The sequence below is a fragment of the Symphodus melops genome (assembly GCF_947650265.1).
Source record: "Symphodus melops genome assembly, chromosome: 7".
In the NCBI taxonomy this organism is placed as follows: domain Eukaryota; kingdom Metazoa; phylum Chordata; class Actinopteri; order Labriformes; family Labridae; genus Symphodus; species Symphodus melops.
Window position 1 is genome coordinate 22,373,171 of NC_136697.1, and position 14,507 is coordinate 22,387,677.

The 14,507-nt window shown below is 40.0% G+C and overlaps 1 protein-coding gene across 1 annotated transcript; it reads right to left on the reverse strand.

Annotated features, from left to right (window-relative positions):
- Positions 1-1,078: 1,078 nt before the first annotated feature.
- On the reverse strand, positions 1,079-14,496 carry acss2l (acyl-CoA synthetase short chain family member 2 like). Its single transcript, XM_079349013.1, has 18 exons — positions 14,023-14,496; positions 13,684-13,879; positions 10,886-10,977; positions 10,180-10,283; positions 8,584-8,656; positions 8,314-8,389; positions 7,641-7,725; positions 6,786-6,923; positions 6,157-6,327; positions 5,881-6,014; positions 5,137-5,269; positions 4,251-4,307; positions 3,866-3,946; positions 3,225-3,333; positions 2,976-3,044; positions 2,556-2,732; positions 1,910-1,984; positions 1,079-1,784 (listed from the first exon to the last, which is right to left on the reverse strand). Exons 1-18 carry the CDS (start codon positions 14,144-14,146, stop codon positions 1,657-1,659), a joined length of 2,022 nt encoding a protein of 673 aa, XP_079205139.1. The 5' UTR covers positions 14,147-14,496; the 3' UTR covers positions 1,079-1,656.
- Between the last annotated feature and the right edge of the window lie 11 nt (positions 14,497-14,507).

The window sequence follows — 14,507 nt, forward strand, 5'->3', positions numbered from 1 at the left end:
TTATTTATTTTTTCTTCAAGATCATACGCTGGTTAGCATGTTCAACAGGATTTGTATTTGGCTGCCTAAAATGTGCTTATTTGTAGAGAAAACATGATCAAGAGTAAATCAAAATCCTACAATTTGTCCCAAAATAACCGTTAGGCCAATGTCTCTATAGGCTGTTCTAAAATATATTTACTATAAATTGTTGATTTTCAATGACAGAGAAAAGGTCAACAGATGCCAAAAATCTTGACAAATCCCAGTTTTTATGATTCAGATGTTTTAAAGTGACCAAAAGTTTGGCAGGTCTTTGGCCTGATTAACCTCTATTGGTTTAAAAAAACCAACAACAACAACAACAACAACAACAACAACAACAACAACAGACATTACTGTTGATGAGGCCAGAGAAAGGAAGTTGGATTGGGGGAAACTGAAGAGGTGGGCTATAGGAGGAGGGGAGACTAAGGAAGGGGTTGTCATGGTAACCTCTCCTCTGCTGCTGGGGGTAATGATGTAATATTACCCACTGCTGCATTTCTGAGCTCTATTCTCCTCGAACCCACCCCACTCCCACCACTCCCACCACTCCCACCACCATAAACACAAACACACATTTTGTAGTATGCATGCTTAGTAACCTATTTACACAGTGGGCATGACTCCACATTAAGAGCCATATTACTTTCATTTTAACCTGCTGTAGTCTTATCTCTTGAAAAACAAAGCAAGGTCCCTTTTTTTTTTTTTTTAAAGACCACTCGTGCTTGGAATTTCTAAAAGAAGAAAAGAGTGCACTCATGGTAAAACAGCCCTCTCCTTTCTCCTTTCTTCTTCATCTTAGGATCTCTCTCCGTCCCCCCTTAATCACTGCACCCTGCTGCTGCACATCACATCATCAAAGCTGTGTGTGTGTGTGTTTGTGTGTGTGTGTGTGTGTGTGTACTGCACATCATTAAAAGACAAAAGGAAGAAAGCCCTGGCAGTAGAGTAAAACGTTACAATAAAGCGTCAGACGGCAGCTGTTGAGGACAATTCCTGCCACTTGAGGGCGACAGACGGCTACTGTGTTTTGTGTTAAGACAAAAAGCAATGGATTCAAATCAGCCTTTAGCTTTATTATTCATAATAATATACATCCCTTTAGATTTATTGTTTTTTTTTTTTTTACTAGTTGTATATTCTTCACTTTTTACATCCTTTCATTGTGGGTCCATGCTGCTGTTTAAATCAACCTGGCAGATGGTTTTTCAATTTATTCCAAAAATGTTGAAATATATTACAGATTATAAATATACTTTGATTGTTCTCAGAACAAGCCTCACAAAGACACTTTTCAACTTCTACATTCACTTCCTCCTACAAATAAATGAGACGGGGACTGATACGACTGGTAAGAAAATATAAGAGATTATAAATCTGTGTGTAGTTTTTTTTTTTTTAAAACATTTCATCCCATTTCATTAACCAAATGCAAAGTAATAACAGTACCAAAACTGAATATATACATAAAAAACCAAGTGACACTAAGTAAAAACAAAATTGCAAGTCATCTCAATATCTAAATCATTTTCTTTTCCCTGTACCTTTATAAAGACACTGATTCAAAACCAAAACTTTATGATTGTCTTCACCAGTACCATTTCATATAGCATGAAGAGAGATGACTTTTCAGGCTGCAGCTTCACATCTCTGGTTAAATAACACTTCCACCACCTTGGGGTCAGCTAGTGTTGAAAGATCGCCCAGGTCCTTCTCGTTACGAGCGATCTGCCGGAGGATTCGCCTCATGATCTTCCCTTTATTGGGACCAGAGTCACAAGAGAAGACAGAGGTTATAGTGACTGAGGATAGAGGAGTAGAGAGGGAATTTGTTGGTTTTCAAAACCTGATTTTCTGTTTTCTAATGAAAGCTGTTTGTTACCTGAGCGAGTTTTCGGCAGTGCTGGAGCATTTTGAATGAAGTCCGGGGTGGCAATGGGCCCAATTTTTTCTCTTACTAACAGAAGAAGAGAGAAAATGAATCAAAGCAGCTCATACTACAGCTTTTCAAAAAATAAAATATGAACTAAATTGAATTCATTGTAGACATAATAAAAATAGATACTATAAATAGTACTTTTTTATAATGATAGAAAAATACAAACAAGTGCTGCAAAAAGTGAAATATAATATAAACTAAACGCATCAAACTGATAAAAAGCCTTGTCTCCTTTCCTCTCCTCTCCAAGGAACAATCGTCTTTGTGTTACACTGTTAATAATTGTTACCTGTTCTTTGACTACTGCTGTTCTTGTCTTTCTTTCTTATGGTTTGTTTGTTTTTCCATCTGCACTGCTCAGCACTTTGGATGAACTGCGTTGTGTGTGAAGGTCTATATATAGATATGGTTCAGCTGAGTCTGAATCGTATCGTGTTGCATCCTGACCGATCCTTTGCTATCGTAACCATAACATAACATATTCTAATGTGTATCATGTGGCTTAAATGATATTTTGTCCCATTTGCAAGAAAATGCCTACATTTGAGTGGATTAGTCCTTTAATCCTTCTGTGTTCAAGGCGCCTTACCCAGTCTCTTCAGTTCCTCCACCATCGTGTGGGTAAACTCCTTGCTGTCTTTCAGGGTGACGAAACAATATAGACACTCGCCCTTCACCTTGTGGGGCCGGCTCACCACCGCAGCCTCGGCAACGGCCGGGTGCTCCGTCAGAGCCGCCTCCACCTCTGCTGTGCTCATCAGGTGACCTGAAAGACACAAGAGGATACATCAAAAATGATTTTTACTTTAAAGGGGAAAAGCTGAAACACCTTGGAAACAAAATAACACCAGAGGAAAAGGCTGTAAATCAACTATATGTTGTTGCTGTAATATTACAAAGAATTTAAAAATCTTTCCAGTTGTTGATATTTTATACACGTATTTGCTGGTTTTGAGGAGCCGCTGTGTTATCAGACAGTAACATCTTACAGCTCTTATTTGTTCAGTACCTGACACATTCAGCATGTCGTCTATTCTTCCTGTGATCCAGTAATATCCGTCCTTGTCTCTCCTGCAGCCTTAAAAAAAGGAGGAAACAAGTTTCATAACTCCAAATATAGTTTCAATGTCACCTTGTGCAGGCTTGCTTTCCAGACTCTGCCCTAAAATACACTTTGAGAAGCCAAAGGCTGAACTTGATTGTTGTACCCTGAGTGGCTGAAGAAGTTATCTCATGTTACGGTTTAAATCTTACTTACCATCCCCGGTTACGTAGAAACCTGGGAATTTCTTGAAGTAGGTGTTCTCGAAGCGTTCGTGGTTTCGGTACACTGTGCGCATTATTCCAGGCCAGGGCCTTCGAAATACCTGAAACAAAACAGAAAATGTAAATCCTTCAAGAGGTCATGACTGCTACTGAGCCGAACAATTAATCACAATGAACTCAATGAGCTTTTTACCCAGATACACGTGCAGAGTGTCTAATGATAGAGATACATACTCTGTACAAAGTGTAAAGCTGTGGGGAACATTTTTTATTTGTGATTTTGAGCTGAATGATATTGATTTGACTTTATCAAAACTAAAAAAATATAAACAAAATGACTTTAAACAGGTGCTCATATGTCAAATTAGTAGTTGTAGTAGTAGTAGTAACTATTTTTTGGAAATGACAATAACAGTTTAAAATGTACTGAAAATATCCATTACTTTTATTCATTAACACACACACACACACACACACACACACACACGCGCGCGCGCACACACGCGCACACACACACAAAGCATCTCATTTGTCTTTCTTCCCTGTCAGCTGAGTGTATCTGTTGACGTCAGGTGGGGAGCAGCACGTCCTATCAAAGCTAAATTCAGATATATCACATTAAAACCAACTCACGAGATAACCCTCCGCCTCGCCTTCCAGCTCCTCTCCGTGTTCGTTGAGGATTGCGGGCTCTACCCCGAAGAAAGGAAAGGTCTGAAATATGAGGTGTGGATTTAATGTGAGATAACGGTTTGCTTTTATTAAACAGGCTGTTGTGTGTCTGTCAGATCATAACCTGGATTATGATCTACACAAAGAGAAGTCAAATTAAAAAAAGGTTACATCTCCTGCCAGGGTTTAGCTGTCAATACTGAGGATGTTTTCTCAAACATGCAAGTCCTACCCTCTTTACCAGCAGGGTTGGTTTTGATAAACATATAGGAGAGGACTGTGTTTGAAATGACATTATAAGTAAGTCTCTACAGTAATGAGTGTTAAAAGAGATGTCGTCACTCACAGCAGAGCCAGGTTTCAGCGCTGTGGCAGCAGGCAGAGGAGTTAAAACGTGACCTCCCTGTAGAAATATAAAGAGACGTTTAAAGAATCAGAATAGTTTTTTTTATTGCCATGTACATTTACATTTACAAGAAGACCTCCGGTTGAACATTGTAACCAATCAAAAACCTTTTTGTGTCATTGGAGCATGTGTGCGGGCATATCTTCGTCTCTCTGCTGTACCTTTAGGATGTGTGTATCCCTTTCTCTTTTATATAACAATAATACATTTTTGTTTTTGTTGGCATGAACTTGATGGATCTTCTCTAATGTTGACTCGTTAATGTAGGTCTACGATGTCAGTCAAATGTTGTGTCTTCTACCACTGCCACGAGCTGGGGCTTTAGCTCCGGTTCATAGCTTCTGTCATACTGCCATAATGCTCTACTCCACGGGTGTAAAGCAGCACTATGGACAGATGGCATCTTGTAGGGTAGTTAGTTTGATCTAGAAAATGGAAATAAAGTTATACGTTGGCTGTGTCATGTTAAACTGCCATGAAACCACTCAACCAGAGCAATGTGTAACCACGTTCAGTACAGGCATGTGGCTATTATCCTGCAAGGAAGACACAAAGGCTGGTGGTGCCTGCATTGCTAACATTAGCCGTACTCTGCAAACCAACTTTTATATACCCACAGATTCTGTGATGTTGTGTTAAATAAATGGGGTTCGATTTTGACTCGTCTGAATAGAAACTAGTTTTCAACTTTGAAATAAGTCGGCCAGGAATATCCCTAATGTATACCTACAATCACTCTAACCTTTCAAACAGGCAAAGTGAAAAATGATTGTGAGTGTGACTTTAGGAAGGATTTAATAATGCAAGAGTATGGTTGTACACTTACAGTCTCTGTCTGCCAGAAAGTGTCAACGATGGGACACCTTCCCTGACCGACAACCTCATGGTACCACTGCCAGGCCTCCGGGTTGATTGGCTCACCAACTGTACCCAGAATCTTCAGGCTGGAGAGGTCATACCTGGTAATTACACATAAGAAGAATTAGTGCATATATCTTATTTGCTATAATAATGTTCTAGTAACTACTCAAGTTTTTCTATGGCTGTCTGTACAGGAAATATTGTGGGTGTAGAGAGTGGGGGATTTCAAGCAGCAAAGGGCCATGGTCAGATTTGAACCCACAGCCACTGCGATAAGGACTATAGCCTCTGCACATGGGGCACGTGACATGACCTCTAGGCTGTCGGTTCAACATACATATTTAGTGCACAAACAAGAAAGTCATTAATCTACCATTTTAAATATCTGCAAGCAGGAGAAAGTCAAACTATTCCTATTTCATTTTCTTCTAAAAAATCTGTGAACTTAAAAATGCATGAAAAAGACAGTATTAATCACATCATGATTTATAGAGTTAGGTTTCATCAGCTCACCACTAAGGAGTTTGTTACATAAGAAGTGAGAGCAAGGAAGAATCTCTTTCGAAATGAAAAGGTAGAAATTTCCATATGAAAGCTTGCCACATTTCAAGCTTATTTTTAAAAAGTCAAACCCCTGATGTAGCTTCTGAAGAATCTGGATTTTTTTTTTTTTGAGCTGCAATGACATTTAGAGGATGCAGAATTTTACTTCTGAAGTGGCTCCTGTCCATACTTCATCAGAAGGCGAATTGCTGTAGGAGCTGTGTAGAACTTGTTCACTTTATACTTCTCAATTATCTCCCAGAAACGGCCGACGTGAGGGTGGACTGGAATACCTTCAAACTGAAGGGACACACACAAACACAGGGACACACGTCTAATAATAATAACCAAAACACCACAATGTTCCTATTATTGACCTCTAAATATGTCCACTAATAATACTAGATTTTTCATAAACTAAAAAAATGTCTTTCATGCTCACCAGGACGCTTGTAGCACCGTTTGCAAGAGGGCCGTAGGTGATGTAAGAGTGGCCGGTGATCCAGCCGATGTCTGCGGTGCACCAGTACACGTCGTCATGGTGATAATCGAAAACGTACTTGAAGGTCAGTGACGTGTAAAGCAGATACCCAGCAACTGTGTGGAGAACACCCTGTACCATACACAAGGACAGGAACAGGGATGGGGATGTCATTTGCAGGCGCAACGGCAGCAGAAAGCAAAAATAAGGGAGCTCTGACATGAATGCAGGTGTGTATGTGCATGCGTGTGTCATATGATGTGGTGCTCTTCATCTGTGTTTTGTGTAAAGAAAACATAATCATGCACATAAAATACAAACTGTAATGCCGTCATGGCGCTTCTATCTTTCTAGATTTGTATTTAGGCCTCTGTGCATGAAGCATCAATACTGAATATTTCACAGCAAAGATTCAACATTACATAAAGCCATGACGGGCTTATCTGAGTAGAAAATCAATTGAGTGATCTCTTTTGCAGGTGTGGTCTAATTGAGAATTTACAAGCTTGATAATGAGGACCATTTTCCTGTCTGCATATCTCATGTGTTTCCACCGTTAAACCAGTTTTCTGCATCCCTCTGCACCATACCTTGGGTTTGCCCGTGGAGCCGCTGGTGTAGAGGATAAAGAGGGGGTCCTCAGCATCCAGCCACTCGGGTTCACACTCTTCAGGAGAGTCTCCCATCGCCTCGTCCCACCACACATCACACTGTGCATCCCAGGGGGTCTGAAAGCAGCAGAACAGCAGGAAACTAATGGAACATGTAAAACCACTCATCACAGCTGCTCACGTTGTGCGGCTGAAGCACGGGAAGCAACAACCTGCATTGATTTTAAACACACAGTCATTTAATGTGCATATTAGAGGCAGGTTCTGAATCCTAAATTGGATGAGAATATTTGTTTGGTGGCATTTGTTGAAAGCTTGGATTAAAGAGTGAATGATCATGCAAACTTGACCTGATAATTAATGTGTTTAGAGGTATTATAACATGAGATGCTCCACCTCTTACAGTCTTTGTTCTCATCTGGCAGCCTGCTTGTGAAGAGTTTTTATTTTACTTTAAAACTCACCTCAGCATCAGTGCCTTATTATGCTGAGTTTTGGAGTCTTTTCTTTTGAATCCACCTGCTGTCGGAGCTGACTTTGGATTTTTGTTCATATGCTCAAGGAGTTTTTTTTTTTTTTTTTTTTATTTAAACAAGGCAACGTGACACAGTTTGGTTTTATTATAAAAGCTATTCTATATCCTAATGGAAATAATGTTCAAACCTACATTTGAAATAATGAAACATCCTTTGATTCAAAAGGCTCTCCTAGAGTTAAAGGTATTTTCTCTGAATCACCCTGTAAATGATTTATTTTCCTGGCTTTTTTTGTCCCAGCTCAGCTTGAAAAATTAAACTTCAACAAGAAACAATAGGCGAGAAATATATTGCGTACCTGCAGTTTGTTGCATGCAGCTCCGCTTCTTGTCCTCAGTGCCTGGTGTTTGACGACGAGGCATTTAGTGACACTGGATGATGCTCTGTGAGAAATTGAATTCAAGGTGTGAATCACAGGAGATGTGTCATCATGAGACAGTCTCACAGGAAGTTTTCAACTGACAAGCACATATCCATTTCCTTCTACCTAGAACTACTGCACTAATTAATTCTCTAATAACATCGATGATTGTGACACCCTCTATCATTTGGCCCTTTTCGCAAAAACTGGAACAAAGAAAGAAACCTTAAGAAGAGTAACAGAGGAGGAACGGATTTTAAAATTAACTGCACCCATGAGTCTTTGCACTTTTCACATGTACATTCCCATCATGCATTGTTTCTTTGCTCACATCCCTAGCAGATTCAAAAGGAGGGGAAGAGCTTCCCGGATTAACCTGAGCGCCTTGTATGTTTCCAGGCAACCTCGTAAACCAGGCAGTGCGCTTCCTCTAGCTCTCTGATAACAGCTGTGTGTGTGTGTGTGTGTGTGTGTGTGTGTGTGTGTGTGTGTGTGTGTGTGTGTGTGTGTGTGTGTGTGCGCGTGTGTGTCCTGTGACTCCTAAGCCAGGGGTAGAGTCATATTACCAATAAATGATGTGAATAAGGCCGGCTTTGCAATAAGGACCTACTTTTCTCTGCACTTCTCCAGAGCCTCATCTGCAATCTGTTTCAGGTTGATCATCTTCTCTCCTCTATGGACACCATCTGTAGATCACAGGGACAAAGGGGGAGAGACAGTCAGGGACAGGTATGCGAAGAGACAGATGTTGAGAGGACGTATGAACAAGCAGGGAGGAGGTGTTCTGAAACTGTTGTGACAACTTGAAAACCGTCTCCTCAGTTCTTTGGTGCTTGAGTACACAACATCCTGGTGCTGCTGTGTTGGCAGACGCACCTACCTGCTGTCACCAGGACGCAGCTCTGTGCATCCATGATCCTCTCACACAGAGACTCAGAAGAGAAACCTGCAAACTGCAGACATAAAGAGGAAGACAAAAGGAAGGTTTGAGAAACTGTGAGAGTCATCCTTATGGATTTAGCTTAAGAATCAATGTCACTGTTTAGTCCCAAAATGTCTTTGGTTATAACAACATACTCTTTAAAGGATTAAGAGAGATTTGGAACATGACTAAACATGACTTATTATAATTGAACTTTAGTGCACGTTTGCACTTTAAAAAGACAGAAATAAAAACAAAAGGATGAATAAAATACAATAGAAACCTTGACTTGGTTGGGTGTGGTGACTCATGATAGCTAAAGTTAGCATACTTCAGGTAGATAATGCAGGAGTTGTGATAGGTTCTCTGACTGTATGAGTCTCTTTTAATTGTTCTACTGAGACACTCAGTGTTTGGTTCAATTATTCCTCTTTCATTGTTTCTTCTGGCTACAGTGACAGCGAATGTTACAAAGGCTTAGTGTGAACTCTAAACAGACCCTGTCCCCTCTTATTACCATAAATAGAAGTGTCACTTTGTCCAACCTTTAATAATGAACCAGACATTTCTAATTTTACTTGATTTTCATTCCCTGTCTCCTCCAGCAGACATTTGGCCACTGTTCTGGCCAAGGTTAATAGTTCACACAGTATAACATTTCATTATAAATCAGGTCACTCAGGACTTTGGACTTCACACTGCATGACTGACTGCCCTTTTCTGGCTCTGTCTAAGATTTAATTTAATGCCAAGAAAACTTATGGTTAATATTAGCAGTAATACGAGAATCTAAGATGCTGGCACGATCCCAAAATGCTTTCTGCTGCATGGGCTTGTTTAAAGAAATGATAACAAAAACTCAGAGTTTGAAAATCTACAACAATGTTAGAAGATTTACAACTATGACCTGACAAGGTCGCACACACAGACCTCTGCCAAAAACAGTCTTTTTCAAGTCGTAAAACAAACCAACCTTGGAGCAGACTGGAGATATTTTTAACAGGGCTGCTAACCTTTGCATGGATGTTGAAGGTTGAAAAGCTAAAATAGTGCCAGCAAACGTCTGACCCATATATTAATTGCAGGTGCTGCCAGCACTGTATTCACACAAGGAGCAGCTGATAACTACAGGAGTGGGGCAGACAGAGCTATCAGAAGTTCATGTTTTCTTCTGGAAAAGGCCAAAGCAGCACACACTGAAAACATTCACATGATGATTTTTTGGGGGAAAAAATGACATCATCTGGACTGACACACAGGAAAGGAGCCATAGTTCAGATGTGAACCCAGTCCACCCCAGACAAGGACAACAGGCTCTGCATGTAGGGCATGCAAGCTCACGCATGCTGTAAATCATTGCAAATATCTTTATCAGTTTAAATGCCGATGGTCTCATTTGCTTTTGTTACTCATTAAAAAAACAGTCAATGTTGTAGCGAGCTTAAACTCCTCACATGAGCTTTACATGTCTTGTTATCATAATGTAGAAAACATAACTTTTTGAAATGTCTCTGTATGCTACAAAACGAGGCCCAGTGCTATCATTCTACTTACCACAATGGAGTGAACAGCACCTATCCTTGCGCAGGCCAACATGGTGACTACCAGCTCAGGTATCATGGGAAGGTAGATGGACACCCTGTCTCCCTTTTTTACACCTTGAGCAAAGAAAAATAACTTCAGGATTTGAATAACAAAAGCACCTCCTGACCTTCTTAAATCAAACCAACCATGGCAATGTAGTTATTTAAGACGAGTTGCAGCAGGTGGGAACTGGACCAGATACTGTAGGCCAACTGTATGTATGATATGCATTGGCATAATGCATTGAGCTATATCTGGTGAGTTGCTGCATGCTAATGCTGCATGCACGGCTACTGCAGACATCGACGTAAAACCAAAATGAGTTGTGTTGTACAGAAGTGATTTCACATTATGTCCCTTGCTCCTGCTGTTGTTGTTTGATTGGGTTTGGGTTCTTTCTCTATGCATCTCCCTCTATCCCACTCTCCATGCCCAACACGGTCACAGCAGATGGCTTTTCAGCATCAGTCTGGTTCTGTTTGAGGTTTCCGCCTGTTAGTGGAAGTTTTTTTTCTTGCCATTATTACTTTAATTGTTTCCAACTTCCGTGCTCATGGTTGATGGGTCTCTGGAAATAATATAACAAAGACTGGGGTCTAGACGTCCCTCCTTGTAAAGTGTCTTGAGATACCATTTGTCAAAAGCTGGTGCTAGATGCAAGATGTTTCTTTCTTACCCATTTTCTTGAGGACATTAGCACAGCGGCAAACCTGGGTCAGAAGCTGGCGGTAGGTGATGGTCATGTGGTGGTCAGGTGAGTTCCCCTCCCTGAGAAGAAAACAAACAAGAGTCCAAATTAAACCAAAATCTGTTGTTACAAAGCAAACGGTAAAGGCTCTGTTTGTACATTAGCAGCCTGTTGTCTTTATTTAAGTTCTGTGAGTTAACTTGTTTCATGTGGTGGATGCGACTTTATAAGATTGAAGTGTTTGTCAGGTCTGTTGTTTGGAAAACACAAACATCAATAAAAATAGCATAATATTTCATATGCCACCAGACAGAATGAGACCAGGCCTCTGTTGACATATTCGATGGCTTGATTAAGAGAGTATCCAGAAATATGCCTACAAAACATATACACAACTATATCTCAGAAGGAGATATCAAACCAAATGTGGAGTTACACAGGGCTCATTCTTTGAAACTCTGAAATTTGCCCTTCGTGCTTATATACTGTAAACTGATGTGGAGGCAGAAACCTGATGACAAAGTGGTACAAACACAAAATGTGAAAGATAAACATCATAAATCTGCGATTCATCTTTTTAAAATGTTGGTTCTAAAAATGTGCATTTGTGTATAGTGTAAAGATAAAACAAAACGCAGAGAATAAGTGAGAGTAAAAGAACAAACAACAGCAACATTTTGTGTTAACTTCGTTGTCAAATCAATTGTTTTGTGAATAGGGGACATTCTGTTGTACTCAGACACATACTTCATTAAATGATTAGAGTTATACAGTGGAAGTACTCAATTGAAAACCCTGAAATCTTCATCTCTGTTTTTCTGCTGTTCAAAGCCTTGACCAAAAAATGAAATCCTTCTGTTGTCAGGGAATGACACCTACGTACGTTTTAATTGCCAAGGACAACAGCAACGTAGCCTGTTACCTACTAATGGAGCATGAATGAGATCATTTCTGTACAAACAAGAGCTGGGAAACATGATCCATGCTTTTATCTCTGGTAAGGCAGACTGTTGTAATTGGATTTTCTTTGAGCTTTCTAAAAAAGCTCATTCACAGCTGCCGCCTTTTCCAACAGACATTTCTTAAGATCTAATAGAAACCAAGTAAACTGAGCACAATACTCTAGTTCTCAAATCTGTGCGCAAAGATCCTTAACAAATAATACAACTCATTCATAAATCCCCAACTAATCCATGAGAAAAATATATCTGCAACAGTGTCAAGTGCTGTGTGTTGTTTTTGCTCTCTTAACTATAACAGCATTTGACTCATTTGAGGTAATTTACTTCACTGCTTTAGACTCGTTTGCTCGAGTAATGCGCGCTTCCTCTCTTTATCTTTTTTATTTAAGAGAGCGGCAATAAGATCAACACGTTTTTAAGTGTTTTTTTGCTATGCAGTCTACAGTTATAGTTAATTAAAACCCAGAAGAACTTGAAGTACTAACAAAGCGAAAGGTATTTTGAAGCTGCTAATAGATTTACCTGAGAGACTCAGATTTGCTCATTATTTAAAACCCACAATATTTTTTTTTACTATTTCCACAGAGAAGGAAATTATGTTGTTGAGTGTCATTCTGAGGCTGAGAACATTTATAACAAGAACTCGAAATTTTCAAGAAACTTTCAAGAAAGGGTTTAAATCCCTCTTTGTTAAAAACAATGTTTATTCAGAGAGAGCACTACAGAGGATTGTAAAAAGCCAATACAGACAGTTTAAACTAAAATCACTAACTACTAAGGCTGTCAACATTTTTGATACCATGATACTCTTCCGATATTGCATATTTCAAGTTGTCTGTTCAAATCCCAGATTGGCAAATACTGAAATTTCTTTTGTCCCCATTGCATCTCTCAAAGGTGTAAAAATCTGGTAATGTCTCTTACAAACACACAGAAAGCAGAGGTGGTAACATTGGAAGAGAGACCGAAATGTTGTGAATGTAGGTCAGATAAATAAAGGTAGGGAAGGTAGTTACTTTCAGTGTATGAACATTTTTATAATGTTTTGCAAGTTCTGTTTGGACAGGGTGTGAGCTAAAGTGAAGTGTGTTTCACAGATCAACACAAACCATCTGGTCGTTTGTATCATGACTACAAACATTGTAATAACACAGTTGACAGACTGGATCTTCCTCATATGACGTCCTGAATCCGGCATGGCAAGCACTCAAGCAGATGTATTATGTAAGTCCTTTGATGTAGTGCAAACAGTGTTAAGACACTTGTGTGGGTTATGGCTGGTCTCCAGTGGACCGGTTCCATTAAACCCCCATAACTGCTGAGCTGGCACCACTATTTTAAAGTTAGCCAATCCTTCAGTTGACAAAGCAAATATGAACCATAATATGAAGTGAAAAAAATGTCTTGACAGACTTGTATGGTGACTTTTCAGGTTGCATGACTTATAGCACATAGTTTCAATACCTTGCATTAATCTAAATGGAATACGTTTCTTCAGCCTTTATAAAATGTTTCAAATTGGAAAGTATGGCAGGATTAAAGTGGAAGTGTGGAAAAATCCAAATAAGATTTGTTTATGAGGCTTATGGGACCTTTAAATTCTGTGTTATGTTAGGCTGTGTTTACTTTAGTTCCTGATTGTTGATCCAGAAAAGTGAAACACTGAAGTACTGACACTGTCTGACACTATCTGAGGTTTGCATTGGTGCACTGAGCTCAGCGCAGGGCGCACAACAGTTGCTATTGACAAGAATACCTGCCATAAATGCAGAGAGCACATACCATCAATGTCATCATTCATCCCAGACAGACATTGTAGCTTACCAGTAATAGGCAACCTTTTCACCCAGGTTCTTTTCCATCACCAGCCTGTCCAGGACGTTATAACACATGTTTGTTTTGGCCCCTTCCATGTATTTGATATAAATGTTTCCCTTTGTCACATCAAAGTTGTACTGCACCACTGGTCCTGTTGCTGGTTTCTTCCAGAAGAACTCATCAGCAATCTCTTTCCAGAAAGCTGGAACAAAGTGATAATTTATGTCAGTGTCACAGACTGCAGATAAACACAGATATACTGTGTAAGCAGCGAGTTCAAAGGGGAGGGTGAATTGCAATGAAACACTGCAAGCGCTGCACTATAAATAAAGATGGTTGACCTACCTTCTGGATTCTCAAGAGATTTCCTGTAAAGGGCCAGATAGGAGTTAAAATCAGGCATGTGGGCATCCCTCTTCAGGTCATCAGGAGGGTAGTACATTTTGTCCTGAGACTCAGGAACAACCATTGTGGATGGACAGATGCAGACAGGCCTTTATCGTCAGAGGGTGAGTCAGAAAATTGGTTAATCTGGAGTCACTGCTGATCTGTCTGGATCCTACTGGGGAAGGTAGAAACACTATGAGGCCTCCTGCACAGAGGAAACACAATTCAGCATGCATAAGAACCACCTCTAATCCTGGAGCTGAAGACTCTCTCCTAGTCTGCTTAGGGCCACAGCAGCCAATCAGCTCACATGGTGTGGCACTCCTTCTTTTTCATTGGGTAAGCCCTCCCTGGCCTGTCTGTGGCAATATTTTTCTAAGCAAGTAGGAGAAAGAGGAGACGATATGCAGAGGGATGAATAGTGGGGATTCGGGCAGGCGCAG